Here is a 25,733-nt window from a genome sequence, read left to right on the forward strand (position 1 = left end):
CAGTGGATCTCATCACGGCTGCCCCAAATATTTTTGTTTTCTTGGATCTAGTTTAGGGAATTCAGTTCCCACCCAGTGTTTTTACCATCCACCATTTTAATTTTTAAAACGACTCCTAGTCCTTCGCCAGTTATGCTCTTGGATTCCTGACAAGAGACCTGAAGACCCCAGATGGTCCCCATTCCTGCCTCCCCACAGGCAAAGGTGCAGATAAAAACCACCTCAGCACTGGGCTGTGTAAGAATGCAGCAGCTAAACTGGGGACTGGGAGCGGCCGCCGAGACCACATAACACCGGTCTTGAAAGACCTACATTGGCTCCCAGTACGTTTCCGAGCACAATTCAAAGCGTTGGCGCTGACCTTGAAAGCCCTAAACCAGGCATAGGCAAACTCGGCCCTCCAGCAGTTTTTTGGGACTACAACTCCCATCATCCTTGACCACTGGTCCTGTTAGCTAGGGATGATGGGAGTTGTAGTCCCAAAACAGCTGGAAGGCCGAGTTTGCCTATGCCTGCCCTAAACAGCCTCGGCTCAGTAGACCTGGTGTCCACCCCCATCGTTCTGCCCGGACACTGAGGTCCAGCTCCGAGGGCCTTCTGGCACCCCCCCCCCCCGCGCGCGAGGTTACAGGGAACCAGGCAGAAGGCCTTCTCGGTGGTGGCACCCTCCCTGTGGAACACCTTCCATCAGATGTCAAGGAAATAAACAACTATCTGACTTTTAGAAGACATCTGAAGGCAGCCCCGTTCTTAACCTGAAACTGTTCTTAACCTGAAGCACCACTTTAGCTAATGGGGCCTCCCGCTGCTACCGCGCCGCCGGAGCCCGATTTCTGTTCTCATCCTGAAGCAAAGTTCTTAACCTGAAGCACTATTTCTGGGTTAGTGGAGTCTGTAACCTGAAGCGCCTGTAACCTGAGGTATCACTGTATTCTGTTGGGAGCCACCCAGAGTGGCTGGGGAAACCCAGGCAGGTGGGTGGGGTATAAATAGATCATTACTATTATTATTATTATTATTATTATTATTATTATTACTATTATTATTATTATTAATATTATTACTACTACCTTAAAATACATCCTGCTCCTCTAAGGACTCCAGCTCTCATCAGCCCCAGCCCCTAGAGGAGGGTGTGTGTGGGGAAAACAGATGTTGTTGGAGTCCAACTCCCAGAAGCCAGCAGGGCTGACAGCAAGGGATGATGGGAGTTGGAGTCCAAGAAGGGGGCTCTAGAAAGAAAGTCTGGCTTGCTTCTCTGCCTGGGGTGGCAAGATCATCTCCAATCAACTGCACCCACAACCAAACTGCTCTCTTATCAATTCCCATTGATGGATAGACAGGGCCCCCCCCCCTTACTTGTGGGGTGGGGAGAGGAGAAGATAAAGACTGGAGAAGACGAGTTTGCCAGGGTATTCGCTACCCCAAAGCTTAGTTTCTCTCTTTTTTCCCTTTTAATTTTGGTTTCAGCCCCAGAACGGGGAGACTTTTTAAAAACAGCAGTCTTTTTTTAAAAAAATGGAGCACGAGGCGTATAGAAGAGTGCGGTCCTTCTCCGCGGCAGACTTCGGTCGGCTGGGAAACAGGTGCTCTGGGCCACCCGCGGCTTGGCGTTACAGGACGACGCAGTCCGAATCCTGCTTCTGGCGCGGCCTGCGCTCTCCGGAGGGCCGGGAGGGCGGAGGAGTCCTCCCCTAAAAGGAGGGGAAGAGGAGAAAGTGGGGCGTGTTAAGGAATGGAGATTTTGTCGGGCGTGGAACACTTTCCCTCCCTACTGGATATCAGTAGGGACACACGCAAGGGAGGCTGGGAGATTCAGCGAAGACAAAGCCCTTGTTGCTGCGGTTAAACTGTGGAACTCACTTCCACATGAGGCAGCCAGTCTGGATGGTTTTAAAAGAGGATTGGACATGGGAAGTTTTAAATGTGTGACATCTTAGTGTGTTTTGGGTCTCTGGAAGCCGTCCAGAGTGGCTGGGGAAACCCAGCCAGATGGGCGGGGTACAAATAATAAATTATTATTATTAGAAGAAAGAGAAGGCTATTGATGGCTGTGTTATACCAATAATAATAATAATAATAATTTATTTATACCCTACCCATCTGGCTGGGCTTCCACAGTAGTCAACAATAGTCTATTAAACATTAAAAGCTTCCTTAAACAGGGCTGCCTTCAGATGTCTTCTAAAAGTCTAGTAGTTTTTTCTCTCTTTGACATCTGGTGGAAGGGCGTTCCACAGGGCGGGCGCCACCACCGAGAAGGCCCTCTGCCTGGTTCCCTGTAACTCGGCTTCTCGTAGGGAGGGAACCGCCAGAAAGCCCTCGGCACTGGACCTCAGTGTCCAAGCAGAACAATGGGGGTGGAGACCAGTATACCTGAAGGAGCGTCTCCACCCCCATCATTCAGCCTGGACATGGAGGTCCAGCGCAAAGGGCCTTCTGGCGGTTCCCTCCCTGCAAGAAGTGAGGTTACAGGGAACCAGGCAGAGGGCCTTCTCGGTAGTGGCGCCCGCCCTATGGACATAGCTGTCAACTTTTTTCTTGCGAAGAATCCTATTCGGAATAAGGGAATTTCCCTTAAAAAAAGGGAAACGTTGACAGCTATGCCTGTGGAACAGCCTCCCATCAGATGTCAAGGAAATAAACAACTATCTGTCCTTTGGAAGACATCTGAAGGCAGCCCTGTTCAGGGAAGTTTTTAATGTGTGACATTCTAATGTATTTTTAATCTTTGTTGGAAGCCGCCCAGAGTGGCTGGGGAAACCCAGCCAGATGGATGGGGTACAAATAAATTATTATTATTATTATTATTATTATTATTATTATTATTATTATTATTATAAACACCCTCTCCAGAAACCCAGGCACCTGTTCTTAAATAGCAGCTCTTATCATAAGCAGCTAGTGGTCTGTAATAGAGCTGTTTATGGCAGGTCTATGGCCCTGCAGAGGATGCTGGGGTCTACCTAACTCTACCCTGACCGCTGGCCATGCTGCGTACACAGGAGTTGGGGGGAGTTGGGGGCAATTGGGGGGACGTTACCTGTGCAGGGGGGGCTGCGGCAGGTGGCGGCTGCTGCTGCTGCTGATATTCCTCCTGCTGCAGCTGCTGGGCGAGCTCTAAGTCGCTGAGCGCAGGTCCCCCTTGTTGCTGTTGCAGAGACAAGGCAATCATGTAGTCCTTTGGAAGAAGGAAGGAAGGAAGGAGAAAGAGTTGGTGGATGAATGGCACACCCACCTCCTTCAAATTCCTACCCTCTGGTTTCTTTTTTTCTTCTTCCATCTTAATTTAATTTTATTCGCAACACGCCAAGGATTTTGGGTATAATATACAGTTAAAAGATTGGGGGAAATTATGGAAGCAAGGATTAAAATTTACTGAAAGAAAATATGATGAAAATGATGTATAGGTAGTATATTACACCTGTAAAATTAGCCAAACACCTGTAAAATTAGCTAAAAATGTATAAAATAACTAATAAATGTTGGAAATGTAAAGAAAAGGAAGAAACTATTTCCTTTGTACATACATAGGATGTGGAGTGTTTCAAGACCTTATATACAATACCCATTATTATTATTATTATTATTATTATTATTATTACATTTGCACGCAGCAGAACCCGGCCACCGTTCTCTTGAAACGGAAGCACCTTGTGTTTTCAGCGCTCCTAAATGCTCAGCTTGGGAACACGCAGAACAACTCCTCGTTCTCCCCGTTCGCCAGAGGGACCCTCTGAGCACGTCCTCAGCGGCCAGATCAGCTCCTTTCGCTCTGATTGGCTCCAATCAGCACAGAGGGTGAGAAGGTTGCTTAAAAGCTAAAGGTAAAGGGACCCCTGACTATTAGGTCCAGTCGTGGCCGACTCTGGGGTTGCAGCGCTCATCTCGCTTTATTGGCCAAGGGAGCCGGCGTACGGCTTCCAGGTGATGTGGCCAGCAGGACTAAGCCGCTTCTGGCGAACCAGAGCAGCGCACGGAAACGCCGTTTACCTTCCCGCCAGAGCGGTACCTATTTATCTACTTGCACTTGGATGTGCTTTCAAACTGCTAGGTTGGCAGGGACCGAGCAACGGGAGCTTACCCTGTCGTGGGGATTTGAACCACCGACCTTCTGATTGGCAAGTACTAGGCTCTGTGCCACCCGCGCCACCCATGTCCCGAGAAGGTTGCTTACCATTGGCTAAAAAACCTCCCCTTTCAACTGATTGGGTGAACCGGGGCAGCACTTACGCCCCGCCCTGCATAGTCTTGCCTTGCCAGCCCCTGCTCTCACCTGGTCCACCTGTCTCTGGTTGAGGTGCTGCTCCTGTGGGGAGCCGCCGGCCGCCTCCTTGCCCAGGGCGTGGCTGAGGTGGAACTCTGCGTCGCAGAAGCAGCTGTCCCCGTCCACGTTGTGCAGGCTCTCCCAGGCGACCTGCTCCTCGTGGAGGAAGCCCTGGTCAGTCACCAGGAGGTACAAGTGGCTCTGGAGAGGGAGCAGGGAGAGAAAACAAACAGGCTCTGGTTAATTCGGAGGCAGGATGGCGGTAAATCGGCAAAAGTAAAGGTAAAGGGACCCCTGACCATTAGGTCCAGTTGTGGCCAACTCTGGAGTTGCGGTGCGCATTTCGCTTTACTGGCCGAGGGAGCCGGCGTACAGCTTCCGGGTCATGTGGCCAGAATGACTAAGCCACTTCTGGCGAACCAGAGCAGCGCACAGAAACGCCGTTTACCTTCCCGCCGGAGTGGTACCTATTTATCTACTTGCACTTTGACGTGCTTTCGAACTGCTACGTTGGCAGGAGCAGGGACCAAGCAACGGGAGCTCACCCCGTCGCGAGGATTCGAACCGCCGACCTTCTGATCGGCAAGCCCTAGGCTCTGTGGTTTAACCCACAGCGCCACCCGCGTACAACTATTTAAAAACACCACCACTTGCGAGCATCTACTTCCTTCTTGAGCTCTAATCACAGAGAGAGGCTATTGAACGCAGGCTCTTGGATAATGGCGTTGTCCCGATTGAATCTCCACCCTCCTTCTCTCCCACTTCCTCGTTCGTCATTTCTACGGGTACTGATAAGTGCCCTCTGTCTTTGAGCTCTTTGCTCTCCTACTTTTAAGGCTCTCTGGTTTCTGGGAGATGGAGGGTCTGGAATGCTTTCTAATGACAGCGTGTCAGCTGGGTGTTGTTCTGGTTGTCCCACGATTTCCCAGCTTCCCCCCTCATCTGCCCCTGAGCTGTGACCTCCCTCAAACCCCTGTTGTAAAGCTATATTGTCTTCCTTTTCCTCCTCCCTGGAAGGGTCCGGATGGGGAGGCCGTCTCCACCATTGCTCCTCCCCTGCCCAGTCCCGGACATCGCCCACCTTTCTTAAAAACAACAACAGCCCTGCGGGGCGGGTACCTTGTGCTTGATCATAGTGCTGAAGTGGTTGTTCCTGAAGAAGACGCTCAGCTCGCCTTCCTTGACCGTGGACGTCAGCTCACAGAGGCCGTGGTAGGTCAGCTGAGAGGCCGTGGACTCCAAGAACTGCTCTGCTATCAGGCCTGAGAGGGGCGAGGGGGGGGGCGTCGTTGTGATGGAACAGGGAGCAGAAGAAGCAAAAATGAGGCAAAATGCAGGCAAAGCATGATATTGATCGACTGATGAAAAGGCCCTGGCCCTAGTTGAGACCAATCTAACCACCCTGTGACCTGGGACCTCCAAAGTGTTGTCATTTGTGGACCTTAAGGTCCTCCGCGGGGCAGACCAGGAGAGGCAATCCCGTAGGTGCGGTTTAAAAGAATTCAAAATTTCAATGGTTGTAAATGATACAAGAAATATACAGTGGAACCTCGGTTGTTGAATGCTTCAGAAGTCAAACGTTTCGGCTTTCGAACGCCAATGACCTGAAGGTGAATGCTTCCGTTTTCAAAGGTGCCTCAGAAGTCAAACGGCTTCCGCAGTGTGTTTCTCCACTTTTTCAATCCATTTTGCCGCCTGGCAATTTCGCCTCAGTTGTCAAACGTTTTGGAAGTTGGACGGTCTTCCGGAATGGATTATGTTCGACAACTGAGGTTCCACTGTACATACATGTAACGGTTGTTCAAAATCGGTGTCTAATAGCTCAAAGATGGTTAAAAGGCCTTTGCTGAAGCAGAGAGGTCTCCTGAGGTAAAAACCATGAGAGATGAGGCTTCGAAAGCAAGTTTCTGCAAGCGTGAAACTACCACCAAGCAGGCCCTGCTGCTAGTCTCCGTAAACCAGATCTTATTTTATTTTTCCTTGCGCAGGGGCCATGCTAATCTTCTCTGTATCGTTCCAATTTTAGTACATGTGCCGAAGTGAGCACAAATCAGATCTTACTTAATGGCCTCCACCCCTGGGCTGACGACAAGCCCACCTCCAGGTACCAGTTACCCCGGACCTTGACTGTGTGAATGAGCCCAGGCAGACGGGCCTCACCTTCCGTCACCAGATTAGGGTCGCTTGAGTGTTTGCAGGTGATGATCTTCTCCACCAGCTGGTTGTAGGTCAGCTTGCTGACGGCCTGGGCCACCTCTGGTATCTGGAGTGTGCAGAAACGGGTTGTGAGCTGGAGTCTGGGAGTCCACGGCGTAAGGGGTGTCGACGGCCAAGAGGCAGGTTCAAATCCCAGTTCGGCCACCAAACTCCCAGGGTGGCCTTAGGTCAATTTCCCCACACCCACCCCTCAGCCTAACCTTGCAGGGTTGTTGTGAGGACAGAGGAGGATCATGCAGCAAACCCACAATATAGACCGTATTTTTCGCCCTATAGGACGCACTTTTTCCCCTCCAAAAATGAAGGGGAAATGTGTGTGCGTCCTATGGGGCGAATGCAGGCTTTCGCTGAAGCCTGTAGAGCAAGAGACATTGGTGCGCACCGACCCCTCTTGCTCTCCAGGCTTCAGGAAGCTCTCCGCAAGCCTTGGGAGCCTGCGGTAGTGCCCACCGGGCTCCCAAGGCTTGCGGGCAGCAGCCTGCAGCCCAAAGCACGGGGTGCACTCTGGAGCGAGCCCCGTGCTTTGCGCAGATGTCTGCAAGCCTTGCGAGCAACAGCCTGTTCTGGGGGCTGGGGTCGGGGGAAGCTCGGGCTTCCCCCGCCCCCAGCCCCGCAAGCTCCGGGAGCGATGGCGAGGTTGAGTGCAACCTTGCCTTTGCTCCCGGACCTCCAGCCCCGAGGCTAAAAATGAAGCCAGGACAGCTAGTGGGATCCATCCTGCTCGCTGTCATGGCTTCTTTGCTCTTTGGGGCTTGGGGGGGGGAATCTTTTTTTCTTTATTCCCCCCCCCCCAAAAAAAATAAGTGCGCCCTATGAGCCGGTGTGCCCTATAGGGCGAAAAATACAGTATATATTTTTTGCAGGGAGAGGAAGAATGAGATAAATAAACGGAATAAAAAAATGTATAAAGCCCACTGGGCTCCAGTGGAACTGACTGTACTGGCGTCGGGAAGACTTTGCATTGTTCTCATTATCTTAGACTTAGGTCAGGAATGGGGTCCTGAGGTAGTGCGGGACTCAATTTCCCATCAGCCCCAGCCCACCTGGCCAATGGTTGGAGGGGAGGGAAGTTGTGGTTCAACAAACATCTGGGTGGGTGGTTGTCACCGGACACCCCAGTTTAGAATTTAAAATTTTAAAATTTCAATTCTTATTTTTAAAATTTCAATTAAAAATGCGGATTGCAATTCAATATCCCAACAGCTGGGGATGGCTGAACGCAGGGCTGGCTTTAGGTTCAATGAAGCCCTCAGCTACTGAAGGCAATGGGGCCCTTTATATGTCCAGCTGTCCTTTGTCAACAACAAATGGTTGCTGTTTTTTGTGTTGTATATATGCTATATGTGATGCATGGAAGTGAGAGCTGGACCATAAAGAAGGCTGATCGCCGAAGAATTGATGCTTTTGAATTCTGGTGCTGGAGGAGACTCTTGAGAGTCCCATGGACTGCAAGAAGATCACACCTCTCCATTCTGAAGGAAATCAGCCCTGAGTGCTCACGGGAAGGACAGATCCTGAAGCTGAGGCTCCAAGACTTTGGCCACCTCATGAGAAGAGAAGACTCCCTGGAAAAGACCCTGATGTTGGGAAAGATGGAGGGCGCAAAGAGAAGGGGATGACGGAGGACGAGGTGGCTGGATAGCGTCTTCGAAGCTACAAACATTTGTCCACTGCGGTAGGCAGTGGAAGACAGAAGTGCCTGGCGTGCTCTGATCCATGGGGTCAAGAAGAGTCGGACACGACTAAACGACAACAACAACAAATATGCTATATGGCAATTTATGGGCCTAATAGGTATCTAAAGCCATTTGCACATAACAAACAGGAGCCTACACAGCACAAAACACTGTTGCTGTATGTGGGTTTTATTTTATTTGTTTTAGATCTTGTATTTTGGAAATGTTTTTTTCCTTTGATTTTTTGGGGGGTCCCCAAGAGAATGGGGCCCTAAGCTATAGCTTGTTTAGCTTATACAGTGGTACCTCTGGTTGTGAACAGGATCCGTTCTGGAAACCTGTTCACAACATGAAAGGAACGCAACCCGCAGCAGCGCATCTGCACGGGTTGCGATTCACCGCTTCTGCGCACGTGCGTGCCGTCATTTTGCGCGTCTGCACATGCGTGAGTGGTGAAACCCGGAAGTAACCCTTTCTGGTACTTCTGGGTCGCCGTGGGATGCAACCTGAAAACATGTAACATGAAGCAAACATGAGGTATGACTGTATGTAAATCCGGCACTGACTGAATGGCAGGTGCCGTTTACGCTTCTCAGACTGGAGAGATTCGGCTCGCGAACTCTCAAAGACGCCTTCGGCGGCCTCTGAGACGCTGACGACTCGCAAGCTCAGCTCCTAGGAAGCGATGGCGTGTGGAAAGAAGAAATAGAGGACAAAGCATCTCACCTGCGGGTCCACTAGCCAGCCGTGATAGAGAGGCATGTTGAGAAGGTCGAAGACGATGCACTCGGGGGTGTATTCGAAATCGGAGACTCCCGTGAACCTCACGTTGACATCCAGCCCCGTGGAGAGTTTGGGCAGAACCGTCATGGCGTCATTGACGTTCTGTCCGCGGCAGGAGAGGAAGAAGGGCATGCTGGGTATTTTTGAAATCAGGGGACGGAACAAAGTCTAGCTGGGAAAGCCTGCATTTTGGGGGGGGGGAGGGATAAGGAACCTCAACTCTGGGAGACAAGGGATCGAATCTACCCATGGGGCCGCATGACGCTGTCTCTCTCAGGGTCGTTGTGGGGATTAAATGAGGGGAGAACCACGTGTACCACCGCCTTGAGTTCTTTGGGGGGGAAAGCTGGGGCAGAAACGCCACCAATAAACAAATGAGTTAATCAGAGATAATAATAATAATTTATTATTTATATCCCACCCATCTGGCTGGGTTTCCCCAGCCACTCTGGGCGGCTTCCAACAGAACACTAAAATACAATAACCTATTAAACATTAAAAGCTTCCCTAAACAGGGCTGCCTTCAGATGTCTTCTAAAATTCTGGTAGTTATTTTTCTCTTTGACATCTGGTGGGAAGGTGTTCCACAGGGCGGGCGCCACTACCAAGAAGGCCCTCTGCCTGGTTCCCTGTAACTTCCCTTCTCACAGCGAGGGAACCACCAGAAGGCCCTCGGAGCTGGACCTCAGTGTCCGGGCAGAACGATGGGCTTGGAGACGCTCCTTCAGGTCTACTGGGCCGAGGCCGTTTAGGGCTTTCAAGGTCAGCACCAACACTTTGAATTGTGCTTGGAAACGTACTGGGAGCCAGTGTAGGTCTTTCAAGACCGGTGTTATAGTATTACTTGTAAGGGATTATGCCCTCGCTGGATCAAGCCACGAGGAACTCAGCGTTCTCCTTTTCGGCAACGACCTGCGGTACAGCCGTCCACAGCGAGGGCAGACATACTGCAGTTTGCGTATCCTCTGAATGTAGTTTTCAGAGGTAGGCTGCTCCTTGTCAAGGAGGTTCCACTTTTTACCACCAAGAGGAGCCCTTCTGGGTCTGACCTAGCACTCAGCTCCCTTGGTATCCTGATCTCATTCTCTGAAGGGAGCACAAAGGGTGCTGCTGGCTGCAGGGGCAAACTGGCGACTCCCTTAGCCTGCAGTTTTTACGACAGTAAGTGGTTAAGCGCAAGATGCTTCTTGGTGTGCCATTGTTTGGTTTTAATGCGCACGCATTCTCTGCAGCGGGAGCTTTGGGCACAGGGCAGATTGTGGAAGTTCTCAGCAGGTTATTACAATAAACAGAGACCTGCCGAGTGCCTTGGGGGAGCCCAAAGGGGGAGAGAGAGAGAGAATGAGAGGAGGGAGAGAAAGAAGGGAACTCACTTGCTGAAAGTTGAGCTGGAGGGCTTCTGACTGTTTTTGGGGCTTGATGGACAGGATGCAGTCACCTGGCATAGAGAGAAAATAGACCTTTTTCATTAAGAACGTAAGAAATTAGCAAAGACATATCATGTTATGTACTGAGTTGAATAGGATCCAAACTGCAGCAGTCTGATTGGTCCTAGAACAATAGGATCCAAAAGGCAGCAGACTGATTGGTCCTAGAACAATAGGATTCAGAATGCAGCAGCCTGATTGGTCCTAGAACAATGCAGCAGTATGATTGGGTGGCAGGAACCACCCAATCATGCTCCAGATAGAAGTGAATCCACAACCTGATTGGCTTACAGTAGAATTCCGGAATTAGCCAGTCATGTGCAGCCCATTGTGTAAATAATGTATATAAAGCAGATACTTTGAGGGGACTTTCATTCCTCCTCACCACTATGAGCTGAATAAAGAGCATGAAATCACTTTGCGACTCTGAATATATTTCATATCATAATTGTGACAATATATGTTGGAAATGTAAAGAAAAGGAAGGAACCTTTTATCATATGTGGTGGACCTGTCCCAAGGTGAAAGACTTCTGGGAAAAGATTTCTAATGAATTGAAAAAAATGTTGAAATATACATTTATAAAGAAACCAGAGGCCTTTCTTCTTGGAATAACAGGTTTGGAATTGCCCAAGAAAGATGTTACATTATTTTTGTACGCCACAACTGCTGCCCGTATTTTGTTAGCTAAAAAGTGGAAAACCCAAGAATTACCAACAATAGAAGAATGGCAGGTGAAGATGATGGATTTTTCGGAGCTAGCCGACCTGATTGGAAGAGTCCGCGACCAGAAGGAGGAGGAGTATCAGGAAGAGTAGAATAAATTTAATGATTATTTAGTTAAATTTGTTAAGTTAAACTAAATGAAAATAGCTTGCAGGTACTTAATGGGCCTAGGATTTTATTTATGTTAAGTGATGAATTAATATGTTTAATTCCATAAGGTGAAGATCTAAGGATCTTCATGTTTTAAGTTAAATTTCATAAAAATTGGGATTTGGAAAACCGTTAAAAAGACATGCAATGAAATTCAACCAAGGGGAAGCGAGGAAGTCACTTAACAAAGTTAATAACTGTAATTTTCAATAAGGCTATGATTTATGTTTGTTTGTCTTGTGTGTTTGTTTGTTTGTTTATAATATTGTGAAAACTAATTAAAAATTTTTTGGGGGGAAAAAGAACGTAAGAAGGGCGCCGTCGCTGGATCAGGCCAAAGGGGCCCCACCTAGTCCAGCCTCCTGTTCTCATAGTGCTCAAAAACGCCTCCGGTAACCTAGGAATCTAGAAAGACTGCCTCCAGTGGCAGGGAGTTCCACTGTTTAGCTACACGTTTTGGGAAGAGGTCCTTGCTTTCGCCTGCCCAGGGTTGCGTCCAACGCTCGTCCAACGTGGATCAGACCCGCTGTGATTAAAAGACAGGGCTAACTTAAGCCCGTCACTTCTGGCAGATCTGTAACTTGCTTGAATACAAGCCTGCATAGAGAAGAAAGCTGACTATGCAAAGGTAATGATAATAATAATATTATTATTATGGGACGCGGGTGGCGTTGTGGGTAAAAGCCTCAGCGCCTAGGGCTTGCCGATCGAAAGGTCGGCGGTTCGAATCCCCGCGGCGGGGTGAGCTCCCGTCTTTCAGTCCCAGCTCCTGCCCACCTAGCAGTTCGAAAGCACCCTTAAGTGCAAGTAGATAAATAGGGACCGCTTACTAGCGGGAAAGTAAACGGCGTTCCGTGTGCGGCTCTGGCTCGCCAGAGCAGTGATGTCACGCTGGCCACGTGACCCGGAAGTGTCTGCAGACAGCGCTGGCTCCCGGCCTATAGAGTGAGATGACCGGAAGTGGGAAGTGGCCCTTGAGCAAAAACGAAAAACAGGTTTCTCTACCCCTGTACCAAATGATCTCACTCTGTACATAGGCAGCTTCACACGGTCGGGGGGATTAGGTGGCCCCTTGTCTAGTACCCAGAACCCCCCCTCCAAAAAAACACAACCCCAGCCCTCAGGAAATGTGAAAGCGATGGCGGCCGCATCCTGACACTTACCGAGGTGAGCCATCAGCTCGTCGGAAGTGATCACTTCCTTCTGGGGAGGCAGTTTCACCTGAAAGGGAGAAAGAGGGAAAAAGAGGGAGAAGAGATTTGGGAGGATAAAGGACATTTAGCCAAGAGGACCAGCCTGCCTTGCCCCGTGTCCTATATACCAAGAAAAAAGGGGGTGCGGATGGAGCTGTGGGTTAAACCACAGAGCCTAGGACTTGCCGATCAGAAGGTCGGCGGTTCGAATCCCTGCGACGGGGTGAGCTCCCGTTGCTCAGTCCCTGCTCCTGCCAACCTAGCAGTTCGAAAGCACACCAGTGCGAGTAGATAAATAGGTATCTCTCCGGCAGGAAGGTAAACGGCGTTTCCGTGCGCTGCTCTGGTTCGCCAGAAGCGGCTTAGTCATGCTGGCCACATGACCCGGAAGCTGTACGCCGGCTTCCTTGGCCAGTAAAGCGAGATGAGCACCGCAACCCCAGAGTCGTCCACGACTGGACCTAATGGTGAGGGGTCCCTTTACCTTTACCCAGAAAAAAGCACACCAAGAACTCAGGCCAATATAAGTTTCAGTAGTGGGAGGGGTCCCTACTCGCAAATCGATAGTCAATTGTAACAAAAAATAATCCATTCAAAAGTATGTATTCTGACAAGGATTGCAAACTCAAATAGAGATTACAAACTTAAAACAGATTACAAACTCAAATTCATAAGGATATGTAATAATAATAATAATAATAATAATAATAATAATAATTTATTATTTATACCCCGCCCATCTGGCTGAGTTTCCCCAGCCACTCTGGGCAGCTCCCAATCGAGTGTTAAAAACAATACAGCATTAAATATTAAAAACGTTCCTAAACAGGGCTGCCTTCAGATGTCTTTCATAGATAAGATAAAGGCTTATTTCCTTCACATCTGAAGGGTGGGCGCCACTACTGAGAAGGCCCTGTGTCTGGTTCCCTGTAGCTTCACTTCTTGCATTGAGGGAACAGCCAGAAGGCCCTCGGCGCTGGATCTCAGTGTCCAGGCTGAATGATGGGGGTGGAGACGCTCCTTCGGGTATACTGGACCGAGGCCGTTTAGGGCTTTAAAGGTCAGCACCAACACTTTGAATTGTGCTCCGAAACGTACTGGGAGCCAATGCAGATCTCTCAGGACCGGTGTTATATGGTCCCGGCAGCCGCTCCCAGTCACCAGTCTAGCTGCCACATTCTGGATTAATTGCAGTTTCCAGGTCACCTTCAAAGGTAGCCCCACATAGAACGCATTGCAGTAGCCCAAGCAAGAAATAACCAGAGCATGCATCACTCTGGCAAGACAGTCTGTGGGCAGGTAGGGTCTCATTCTGCGTACCAGATGGAGCTGGTAGACAGCCGCCCTGGACACAGAATTGACCTGCACCTCCATGGACAGCTGTGAGTCCAGAATGACTCCCAGGCTGCGCACCTGGTCCTTCAGGGGCACAGTTGCCCCATTCAGGACCAAGGAATCCCCCACACCCACCCACCCCCTGTCCCCCCAAAACAGTACTTCTGTCTCGTCAGGATTCAACCTCAATTTGTAAGCCGCCATCCATCCTCCAACCGCCTCCAGCCACTCACACAGGACCTTCACCGGACACAATAATTCGTTACAGCATTAGAGATAAGAGTTTATACCTCCGGGGGTAGACTGCCCCTGAACCCGAAGCTCTACTCACCTTCCACTGCAAGAAAAGGATGTTCATGATGGCCAGCAGCGGGCAGGGCCCGTTCTCGCTCTGCGTGATGACGGGCGTCCTCTCCCCTTTCCAGCTGATCCATTTGACGCAGTAGAAGTCGGGGGGCTGGGGGTGGCTGGCGGGAGAAGACCGGGGCTCGGGGGCCGCCTCCCCGGGTTGCTCGGCAGCGGCGGGGGGCGCATCAGCCGGGTCAGAGACGCTTGGCAGAGAGGCAGCGCCCGCCAGCAGTTCCTCCTCTCCCGGACGCTCTTTGGAATCCGGCTTTCCGGCCTCCGCAGACTCTGGAGATTCGGGTTCCGGCCCTTCGCCTCCCTTCCCAGCCCCCGGGGGGGTTTCCTCGCAGGCCGGGGCCTTCGGTGCCTCCTCCTGGTCTTGCCCGTTTGCGGCAGGCACCTTGCCAACGTCCTCTACGCCTCGCTCCTCCGGGGAGGCCTCGGTGGTTTGGGGTTCGGCCGGCACATTCTCCCCCTTCGCTGACGGTTCTGCGGATAATTCGGGCTCCATTCGGCTGCCCCTACTGCCGCCTTCCTTATGAAACCCCAAGCATCCACCGCAGACGAGCCAACGGGCTGGCTGTCGGATCGAGTCCTAAATGATAGGCTTCCTTCTCGCTTTCTGCTGAAGTTTGAATGTGCTTTCCGATTCTGCCTCTCAAGAGGAAAACAGATTCGGGCGTTTGGCAGGAGAAACTCACCTCTCTCCCGGGATCAATAAGTGATTCGCAAACTTCTATTCGCCTCGACAAAATGCAACGTTTGCTAGGTACAATTCCTCTACCCTCGCTGCCCTGCCTTCTACTCCCAAGTGGTAGAAAACGTTAACACTGTTTAACAAAGCGGGTGGGACAAGATTCCTGTTTCAAATTATCCTCTGTTTCCCAACCGGATCTCGCTCGACGTCGCCTTTCCCGTTTTCAAAGGCTACCGTAAAAGACCTTAAAAGTGGGGGACACAATGACAATTTGGGGTCTGCTGTTTTCGGGGGCTGTCAGGCACTGCTGAGAAAACGCGAGGCGGAAATAAAAATGAGAATAGAAAACGATGTTTTTTCCCCAGGCTGGTTTTTCCCTTGCGTTTTCTGCTTCTGGTGGGGGCCACGGAGAAATCAATTCCGCCACCTCGTCTCCAGCTCGGCTTTAAAAATTTAATTATTTAACACCCAGGAAACACAATCGCCGGCCGCCTCTCAATCTCTCCGCTTCCAGATCCGCAAAGGATTATTATCTTTCAAGATCCTTTTTTTAAAAAAGAAAAAAAGAAAAATCCCCCTTTTTTTGTACAAAAAAAATCTTTTTAAAAAAGCAAAGAAACCCACGCCTATATATATATATATGAAATTAAAAGAAGTAAATTTCCACAAACTGGTTAAAAATAGGATAAAAATGCAAAGATTTTGCTGCACGGACGGTTTGGTTTTTTCCTTTTTAAAAAAGTTGTGGTTTTTTTTTTAAAAAAAGCAAAGACAGATGTAGAAGACGAAGGTTATTTGGGTGTGTTGTTATTCGCTATCCTAAAGTGTCGGACACGGACTCTGCCCCACCGGCTCCAAACCTTCGCCCTCCTTTTGTTGTCCTTGAGGTTGGGCAACCGCAAACAGAGGCAGCCAGTCCCCTATCTTATTTTCATCTGATCTGAGTTTCTCCTTCCGCTCTGAGGCATCCCAGCATATTGACTTTCTCTCCCCGCCGCCAACCACTGCTCAGTCTCTAGAGCGAGTTTGGCGGGTTGTTGACAGCTTGCCTTTGCAGGGAGAGCGGCTCAGCCGGAGGGGTTTTAAATCAGCCGGGCGGCAGGATCCTGGCAATAAAAAAAGAAGGGAAGAAGGTGGTAAGAGAAACACCTGGATTTTTCCACCTGGACACACCTTTACCTGGCTTCCACGGAAGAATTTCATTTAAAAGCCATGTATGTTTTCACCTCCAGGGACTGAAATTGGGGGGGGGAGGGGTCTTTTCCAGACCAACCAAGGGCGGAATTCCCTTCCAGGCAGGCTTTCAGGGGCCGCATGCGGGGGTGGGCGGGGCCACAGGTAAAAGTGGGTGGAGCCATGAGCACCTTTGCACACTAGGCTGGCTTCCATACATAATCTCTCTCTCTCTCTCCTCCATCCAAACATGTCAAAGGCATGATCAGGGTGGAAGGACATATTTATGGCAGGAGAAAGCACTCTGGGAGGGTGCAAAGCGAGGCAGGTGAGGGGTGTGCCCCCGGGGGCCACAGGGAGAGGTCCTAAGGGCCATATTACGCTCTGAGGCCCCACCATCCTCAGCTGGAAGCGTTCTTTCCTCTCCCGAGCGGACAGAACCATATTTTCTTTCTGGCCCATAAATGGAAAGCGCAGAATGGCTTCCCCCAAAGAATCCTGGGAAATGGAACTTGGTGAGGTTGGAAACTACACTTCCCAGGATTCCTTTGGGGAAGTCACATGCTTCAGATGGGAGACGAATGAACCATATTTTTCGCTCTATAAGACGCACCAGACCACAAGACGCACCTAGTTTTTGGAAGAGGAAAACAAGAAAAAAAATATTCTGAATCTCAGAAGCCAGAACAGCAAGAGGGATCGCTGCACAGTGAAAGCAGCAATCCCTCTTGCTGTTCTGGCTTCTGGGATAGCTGCGCAGCCTGCATTCGCTCCATAAGACGCACACACATTTCCCCTTACTTTTTAGGAGGGAAAAAGTGAGTCTTATAGAGCAAAAAATACGGTACTTTAAATGCATGGATCTGCTATAGCGCTCTTTCTTTTTAGATGAAAGCTGGGGATCTGGGTAAATTGGGGAGGGCAGAGGCAGCTGCTCCCCTCTCCCCACGCGATCCGATCAGGGAGGTGAATGGACAGCCGTCAGTCAACTGAACGCTCAGTTGCCGTGGTTGTTGCATAGCTTTGGGGTGGTTGTTGTGGGGTGTTTTTGCAAGAGGGAAGCTGTCAAGCCGGTCCTAAGGGTGGGGTTGGGGGTGGAGAAACAGCTTAGCTCTGCAGCCTGGTTGGATCCAGGCAACAGCTGGGACCTGGGTTTCCAACGCCCAGGAGGGAGATGAAGGGGAGAGCAGGGTCGGTGCAAATCCACCTTCAGCTGGAGGTGCAACAGATAACTCTCCCCCCTCCCCACCCCCAGTTCCCTCAAATGTATTCATTTTAACCCCACCCTTTAGCTGAGTGGCTTACAAAGATTGGTAGTAAGACACGGCACACAAGGAAAGAGGGAGGAGGAGGGAGGAGGAAAGAAGCAGCAGCAAGCTAACACTGGTTACCTATGGGCTGCGCACTCTCCTCACTCCTTCAACATTTCTATTCTGAATATTATTGTTGTTATTTTTACTTTCGCCACTTTACATTTTGTAGCGCTTTAATTATATATCGTTTCATTGATTATGCTTTGCAGGCTCCTTTGGGAGCAAACACAGGATAGAAATCAAATAAACAGATAAATACAATTCTAGGGCTAAATGGCAGTGCAGTGAAATGGTTAGTGTTAGGATAGGACTAGGTTGCCCCGGGTTCGAATCCAATGGGGACTGGACCTTGGACCTTCTGCATGCAAAGTAGATGCTCTCACCACTGAGCCACAGCCCTTAAAAATAAAGCAAGACTCCAGTCCTCATGATTCTGAAAACACAGTTCTGTTGCAGGGGCCTCTCCCAACCCCACCTGGGGATGCCATTGGGGGCTGGACTTCCCGCATGCAGTGCATGTCCTCTATCTCTGACGTAGGGCTCCCTAAGAAGTGGTTCAGTATACCTGAAGGAGCGTCTGTACCCCCATCGTTCTGCCCGGGCACTGAGGTCCAGCGCCGAGGGCCTTCTGGCAGTTCCCTCGCTGCGAGAAGCAAAGTTACAGGGAACCAGGCAGAGGGCCTTCTTGGTAGTGGCACCTGCCTTGTGGAACGCCCTCCCACCAGATGTCAAAGAGAAAAACAACTACCAGACTTTTAGAAGCCATCTGAGGCAGCCCTGTTTAGGGAAGCTTTTAATGTTTAATAGGTTATTGTATTTTAATATTCTGTTGGAAGCCGCCCAGAGTGGCTGGGGAAACCCAGCCAGATGGGCGGGGTGTAAATAAATTATTATTATTATTATTATTATTATGAATAACCTTAAGATTCTAGTCCTCATGATTCCGCATAAAGAGCTGGCCGAATAGGAACACAGAGAAGCTTCCTTATATCATGCCAGCAACTGCTCCATTTAATTTAGTGTTGTCTACGCTGACTGGCAGCAGCACTCCGGAGTTTGAGAGAGCGGGACTCTCTCAGGCCCACCAGGAACTGAACCCAGGACTTTCTGAATGCAAAGCACTGCCCACTGAGCCAGTTAGACGGCTTAACAAATTAAATACTGTAAATGGGAATGCTCTTAAGGCCAAGGCGTGTGTGCTAACAGCCTGTTAAAAGAGTCTGGGGGTCAGTCCCCCAGATCTGTGTAAGCCAAACCTGCCAGTCTGGACACACCCATCTTGCAAAGGAACTCGCACCCAGGACCGGGTCGGGTGGGAGGGGGCTCTTTGTGTGGCGTAGCACCGGGTCGAGTCCTGTCTGCCTTGTTCTGCTTGCCCAACCAGGGCAGCCGGCCAGGGTCCAAGACAAGGGGGGAAAGGACGGGGTTTTTTGGGGAAGGCTGGCGAAATATTATTAGGGAAAGCTTTGCGAGAAAAAGTGACGGGTGCGGAAGGCGAGAAAGTGGGGCTGTGGGGCAAGGAGAGGGGGGCTGGCTGCTTCTCCGCTCCTGGATCCTAATGTAAACACCCCCTGATCCGAATCAAGCAGATCCGAATGCGGGAGGGGAAATGTGGAGCGACAGGGGACTCACCTTTCCTTTGGCTTTCATCCCAAAGGCCTCTCTCTCTCTCTCTCTCTCTTTGCAAATCTTCCTCCGTTTTGGATCCTTCCGAAGTTTATCCCTCTTCCTTCCCTTCTTTTTTCTCTCTCCCCAAATTGGCAGACGAGAGGAGACCTGGCGGAGAAAAAGGAGAGTCACTTTGCACCGGCTTGTTTACCTTCTCGCCTCCCCACAGAGACATCTATTGGGGCGGAGGTTTCACAGCACTGGAGGGGTCTTGTGCAATGGGTCCGGAAAAGGGAGAGGAATTAGGGTCAGATAACAAAAGGGCAGTGTTTTCCAAAGCTGCTGACAGCTTCTTCTTTTTTTAAAGGTCTGATAGTGGGTGGCGCTGTGGGTTAAACCACAGAGCCTAGGACTTGCCGATCAGAAGGTCGGCGGTTCGAATCCCCGCCATGGGGTGAGCTCCCGTTGCTCGGTCCCTGCTCCTGCCAACCTAGAAGTTCGAAAGCACGTCAAAGCGCAAGTAGATAAATAGGTACCATTCCGGCAGGAAGGTAAACGGCGTTTCCGTGCGCTGCTCTGGTTCGCCAGAAGCGGCTTAGTCATGCTGGCCACATGACCCGGAAGCTGTACGCTGGCTCCCTCGGCCAGTAGAGTGAGATGAGCGCCGCAACCCCAGAGTCGGGCACGACTGGACCTAATGGTCAGGGGTCCCTTTACCTTTACCGCGCTTATTTTCCGAATTAAAATGGAAGGCGTTACTTTGCTCTCACGAAGGGGAGACTGCAAGGGGAGAGAAAGGTTTGCTTTTGGAGGCGTGAGCCTGATCGGAAGGAGGCAGTGACTCATTCAGAAGGGCAACAGGGAAATTCCTCCTGCGATCCCACAGCAATTGAATCGACCGTAACGCTATACAGACCATAAGGACTCATTCCCCAGTGGGAGGCTGGATGGAAAGAAGGAAAGAGGCAGAGACACACACAGAGAGGGGCGACAGGCACCCTCCTTGAAGACTTGCCTGCTCTGCAGGAATTCCTGGACAAATTTTGCCCCATATAGGGGCATGGTCACAATGACTCACTTCCGGAGCAGACAGCTTGGGCAAACATCATGCAGAGGCACAACGGCTGAACTCCCCATCTGCGTATGTGCTTAAGATTCCTCGCTCAAGGAATTTATTTCTATCTTTCTCACACCTCACATGGGTCAGAAGGTTGCTGAGATAGGGGAAAGCTCTACCCCATGTCAAATACCCTTTTTAGAGGTTTGTTTCCAAATTGTGTCACATCTGAAATACATATTGCGGAAAAAACGTGTTTTTTTTTAAAGGATGAGATGCCCGAAATATTTAATTCAGTACCTGATGCCTTCCCCGTTGTCCTTCCTTTTTCTTGTTACAAAATAATGCCCACCCACTCTCTGGGAAAAGAGATGCTACTGTTTGTGGAAATTTGAAAGCCCTTCTGTTCTAGAATCCAAAAGGCCAGCTCTGAAGGAGGGTGTTTGGAGTCTTAAAGGGGCAGAGCTGGAAGTTCGGGGCAGCCCAGACTTATTTATTCAGAGCCTAGTGACATTGCCTTCCATAAGGCTTCCTTCAGAATATATGCTCCTGGATTTGCGGCATCATGTAGGCACTGAAATATACATACAGGCAAATCCCACTGAGTTCAATGGGATTTTTTCTCCAGTAAACCACATTTCCTGACTGCCAGGTACTTCTCTGGGCTTTTTGTTTAGTCGTTCAGTCGTGTCCGACTCTTTGTGACCCCATGGACCAGAGCACGCCAGGCACTTCTGTCTTCCACTGCCACCCGCAGTTTGGTCAGACTCATGCTGGTAGCTTCGAGAACACTGTCCCACCATCTCGTCCTCCGTCGTCCTCTTCTCCTTGTGCCCTCCATCTTCCCCAACATCAGGGTCTTTTCCAGGGAGTCTTCTCTTCTCATGAGGTGTCCAAAGTCTTGGAGCCTCAGCTTCAGGATCTGTCCTTCCAGTGAGCACTCAGGGCTGATTTCCTTCAGAATGGAGAAGTTTGGTCTTTTTGCAGTCCATGGGACTCTCAAGAGTCTCCTCCAGCACCAGAATTCAAAAGCGTCAATTCTTCGGCGATCAGCCTTCTTTATGGTCCAGCTCTCACTTCCATACATCACTACTGGGAAAACCATAGCTTTTACTATACGGACCTTTGTTGGCAAGGTGATGTCTCTCTCAGTGGGCTTTACTTTGGGGTAAATGCACACAGGAGTATACTGGGAAGACTTATTGCATTTATTTCCTGCTTGTCCTGCAAACATGGTTCTTCATTTTATCCTAACAACAACCCAGGGAGGGAGGTCAGACTGACAGTCAACAACTGGCCCAATGTCACATGCCGTCAGCTTCAAGCCTAAGGGAAGACTTGAACCCTCGTCTGCCAGGTCCTACCCTGACACCCCAAGTAAGCTGATAGCTCTTTCCTATTTATGTTTACTCTGAATTAAGTCTCACTGTGTTCACTGTGTGTGCGTTGCATTGCAGCCCTGCAGAGCAACTAGAAGTAGGCTTACTCTCTGGTAAACTGTGCTAGGATCGCATTCCTACAACGCACTCCTATGCACGCTTCCTCAGAAATAATAGTATGCCTGGGGTGTGCTGCAACATCACCTGGTTGCGCTGCAACACCTCCCCATTGGGTTATATGCAGCTAAGTGCTACTCAAGAGCAAACAATGGGCATGTCACCAATTTAAATTTTTTCCCAATTTTTTTTTTATTGATTTTCCTAAATTTTAAAACAAACAAACAGAGATCTTAATTGTACTTAATCCAATCTTAGTAACATTGTTACTTGACTTCCTCAAATCCTCCTGGCTGAATTTCAGTGTATATTTTTCCCCTCCAAAAATGAAGGGGAAATGTGTGTGCGTCCTACGGGGCGAATGCAGGCTTTCGCTGAAGCCTGGAGAGCGAGAGGGGTCAGTGCGCACCGACCCCTCTCGCTCTCCAGGCTTCAGGAAGCTATCCGCAAGCCATGGGACACTGAGGTCCAGCTCTGAGGGCCTTCTGGCGGTTCCCTCATTGCGAGAAGCGAAGTTACAGGGAACCAGGCAGAGGGCCTTCTCAGTGGTGGCGCCCGCCCTGTGGAATGCCCTCCCACCAGATGTCAAAGCGATAAACAACTACCTGACATTCAGAAGACATCTGAAGGCAGCCCTGTTCAGGGACGTTTTTAATGTGTGACATTTTAGTAAAATTTTGGTCTCTGTGAAAGCCGCCCAGAGTGGCTGGGGAAACCCAGCCAGATGGGCGGGGTACAAATAATAAATTATTATTATTATTGGGAGCCCGCGGGAGTTCCCGCCGGTCTCCCAAGGCTTCCGGAGAGCTGCCTGCATCCCAAAGCCCAGGGCGCGCTGAGAAGCCCCGTGCCTGGGGGGGGGGGGGGAAATAATTTTTTTTTCTTTATTCCCCCCCCAAAAAAACTAGGTGCGCCCTATAGGGCGAAAAATACGGTAAATAGTCTTTGAGGCATGCCATCAATTTAAACGGGTCTACGCTGAGCAGGGCGTTGTCGGCTACACAGCCCAGCCCCGAATATTCACATTTACTCAGACGTTCCAAGACCCATTGAATTCAATGGGAGCTGACACTCCCAACCAGTAGACCCACTGAAATGAATTGCACCTAAGCGAGGTCTATTAAGCAGCATGAATAAACTCAATTCATTAATTAGACCCATTTTAACGGGTCTAAACTTAGAAGAGTTTACGCAACTCCACAGTGGTTCAGAAATGTGGGCGGTGGGACTCGAACCCTCGACTGACGGGATGGCGGCTGCTCCCCCCTTCTCTCGCTTTCCCGATTTCGTCACTTCCGCCGACGGCGCGGCCACTACGCCACGCTGGCCCTGCCGCCTGTAGTAAGTTCGAGCAACTGTCGGCGCAGAGGCGGGGCGGAAGAGAGCACAAGTGCTCTCCTGCGCGTGCGCACCGTGCTCTGACTGACGTCCCGCTCTGCCTGTCAGCATCAGCCTGCGCCCCTGCGCGGTCGACGTGCCCCGCCCCTTAAAAAAAAAACACCCTGAGGGAATGACGCTCCCTTAACTGCCAAAAAAGGCGCTCGGTCGCTTGCTTGTCCCTTTGCTCTAAAATAAAACAGTAATAAATCATAACGATGTTGTTGTTGTTCTTAGTACCATGCCCATCTGACTGGGTTGCACAAGCGCGACACGATTTGCCCACATGTAGGCCCCGCAGCGATCCCCGCCCTCGATTTGTCTTCCCTCCCGGCGAAGCCGCCTGCTTGGCGGGGGAGAGGGAGCAGGCCGCGGCGGGAGAAAGAAGAGAGGGAGGAGGAGGAGGAGCAACCCTTCCCGTCCTCCTCCTCCCCTCTCGCGGGCTCCGCCAGCTCCGCCTCGGACATGGAGAGCTTCCTGGGAGGCCGCAAAGCCGCCCTTCAGGTACCCGCCTCGCCATATATAGAAGTAGAAGTATAGGCTGCTTTTGAGAGGGACGCTCTCGTGAGAGGAAATTGTGTCACCCTGGGCAGGGATGTGTATCTGGGTGCGGAGCTGTAAATATGATGGGTATGAGTGTGTGTGTGTGTACAGCATCATATCTGTGTGTGTATATATATATATATGTGTGTGTGTGTGTATATATATATATATATACACACACACACACACACACACACTGTATATACACACTGAATGTGTATATATATATATATATATATACACACACACACACAGTGGTACCTCGGGTTACATAATGCTTCAGGTTAAGAACTTTGCTTCAGGATGAGAACAGAAATCGTGCTCCAGCGGTGCGGCAGCAGCGGGAGGCCCCCATTAGCTAAAGTGGTGCTTCAGGTTAAGAACAGTTTCAGGTTAAGAACGGACCTCCGGAACGAATTAAGTACTTAACCCGAGTTACCACTTTATATATATATATACACACACACCTACATACATATATATGAGAGAAATAGATTATTATTACAATTTATTGCCTGCCCAACAATTGAAACACAATATTAAAAACTGTTTGAAACAGCTTAAAATTACAGAAACAAGGTGGGTCCTAAAAAGCGATAGATACATACATACATACATACATTCCTTCCCCCCCATATTTGTGTGCATATACATTTTTTTGTGGCTGGGGAAACCCAGCCAGATGGGCGGAGTATAAATAATAAATTATTATTATATTATTATTTTCCCTATCATTATATTACTTAATAGGGTTGCTATATTTCAAAAAGTGAAAACCTGGACCTTATTATTATTTGGCCCAAAGTTGTTGCGCTATGTCTATATCTGATATGTATATATCTTTTTCTTGGGTAGAGTCGTCATAGCGATCCATAGTCCTCTTTTGTGTCCATGTTTTGCTCTTCAAAATATGGCAACCCTGTTTTTCCGCACTGACCGGCAGCAGCAGAAGCTTTCCAGGGTTATGCCAATGTGGGGTTGAGCCTGGGACTGTCAGCATGGACTCTGAACCCCAGAGCTACGGAGGTCTTTTGGACAGGGGGTGCATATATGTCTGTACAGTTTTGATAGGAATTTTGAGGTCTTCGATATATTGTAATGTTCATAAGTGTAGCAACCAAGCGCGTTCATAGATCAGCACAGGAAGACCGACCTGGAACCATTTTGATTCCTAAACTGAGCAAATGTTTTCTCTGCAAGGTCAAAGTGGGAAACCTCCCCATTGTCTCTTTCCTCACAAATCTTGTCTTAAGGGCACATTTAAGATATGAGTAGGGTGTGAGCCTGTGACCTGGCCCAGGAACTAAGTATTTATCATTACAAAAGACTGGCCAGGCTACCTAGGCAATCCAATCAAGTAACCTGCCAGACAGGCGATAAACAAAAACAGGAGAAAAACAACATTCAAATTTCTGTTTTAGACCGCCTTTTCTGTGATGTAGGTATGATGTATCTGGGGGTGGTCTTGATCTACAGGGTGGCAATTTCAAGTCTTTATAAGGCCTTGCGCTCCATTTTTCTGGGTTCCTCCTCCTCTCCTGCGGGTGAATTGAGCACCCTGTTGCAACAGATCAATAAAGATCAAGCTTACTAGCTGCTTTGCTTCTCAATATTCTCTGGTTGGCCTCTGTTATCTTCTCCCACTAATAGGGAACCTATGTAAGGACTCTATATGGGCTCTTGGATACCCCATAAGGGAAAAGGGCAATTTTTGTTTACAACACAGTCGTGCATTGGAAGTCGAACAGAATCCGTTCCGGAAGTCCGTTCGACTTCCAAAACATTCAGAAACCAAAGCGCGGCTTCTGATTGGCCCCGGAAACAATGTCGACAGCTGAAACAGATGTTCTGCTTCTGAAAAACATTCGCAAACAGGAACACTTCTGGGTTTGCTGCGTTTCAGGAGTCGATTTGTTCGTCCGCTAAGCCGTTCGGGAACCAAAGTACCACTGTATCTAAGGAGCAAACCCTACACAAATCCATAGTGGGGTCCCTAAGATGGTTGGATGGTGCCTTGTATACCTCCTTCTGGCATCTCCTGCAGCCAAGCTGGTGCCCAAACATTTTGCTCTGCTTTTCTTTGGACCACTGATATGTAACAAAGGAAATCCTCTGTGTTGCCACACAGACAACTCACAGGCAACACATGGCTAATAACAAAATATTTGTAACACATATTATTTCAACAATTATTAAACAGAAACTATGTTACATCATCGCCAGCTGATGAAGAGTTACTATTGAAACAGTTCATCATCCGGAAAAACTGCTCTATGTTTGGAGCGTCCATTACTGCACGGTTACAGGATTGCGACTGTTGAAAGGCTTACAATCATACCTCGGGTTACAG

General features: G+C 49.6%; 2 protein-coding genes across 4 annotated transcripts in view; one reads left to right on the forward strand and one right to left on the reverse strand.

Annotated features, from left to right (window-relative positions):
• Window positions 1–25,733, forward strand: part of PRUNE1 (prune exopolyphosphatase 1) — a gene marked incomplete at its 5' end in the record, with an annotated part of 112,472 nt that overhangs the window by 56,430 nt on the left and 30,309 nt on the right. Inside the window, one exon of one of the 3 annotated variants that reach the window (XM_083416630.1) lies at window positions 23,090–23,344. The exons of 1 other annotated variant lie outside the window; for it this stretch is intronic. In XM_083416630.1, coding sequence (XP_083272756.1) covers window positions 23,306–23,344 — 39 coding nt within the window. Of the gene's footprint in view, window positions 1–23,089; window positions 23,345–25,733 lie in introns of those variants that run through there. One more of the 3 variants, XM_083416629.1, reaches the window with a different exon arrangement.
• On the reverse strand, window positions 1,404–19,276 carry MINDY1 (MINDY lysine 48 deubiquitinase 1). Its single transcript, XM_083416655.1, has 10 exons — window positions 18,935–19,276; window positions 14,106–15,922; window positions 12,410–12,467; window positions 10,317–10,381; window positions 8,887–9,045; window positions 6,428–6,530; window positions 5,387–5,529; window positions 4,277–4,468; window positions 3,044–3,181; window positions 1,404–1,694 (listed from the first exon to the last, which is right to left on the reverse strand). The coding sequence occupies exons 2-10, from the start codon at window positions 14,628–14,630 to the stop codon at window positions 1,614–1,616; spliced, it is 1,464 nt and encodes a 487-aa protein (XP_083272781.1). The 5' UTR covers window positions 14,631–15,922; window positions 18,935–19,276; the 3' UTR covers window positions 1,404–1,613.

The sequence above is a fragment of the Podarcis tiliguerta genome (genome assembly GCF_965153285.1).
Source record: "Podarcis tiliguerta genome assembly, chromosome: 16".
Classification (NCBI taxonomy): domain Eukaryota; kingdom Metazoa; phylum Chordata; class Lepidosauria; order Squamata; family Lacertidae; genus Podarcis; species Podarcis tiliguerta.

What these genes read in the sequence shown, in the direction of transcription:
- MINDY1 (XM_083416655.1), bottom strand. Translation starts at nt 14,630, where the DNA reads ATGGAGCCCGAATTATCCGCAGAACCGTCAGCGAAGGGGGAGAATGTG. An exon ending in CGAGCTGATGGCTCACCTCG is followed by an intron (nt 10,382 to 12,409) that starts GTAAGTGTCAGG and finishes TCTCTATGCCAG; the next exon opens with GTGACTGCATCCTGTCCATC. An exon ending in GCTGGCTAGTGGACCCGCAG is followed by an intron (nt 6,531 to 8,886) that starts GTGAGATGCTTT and finishes TGCACACTCCAG; the next exon opens with ATACCAGAGGTGGCCCAGGC.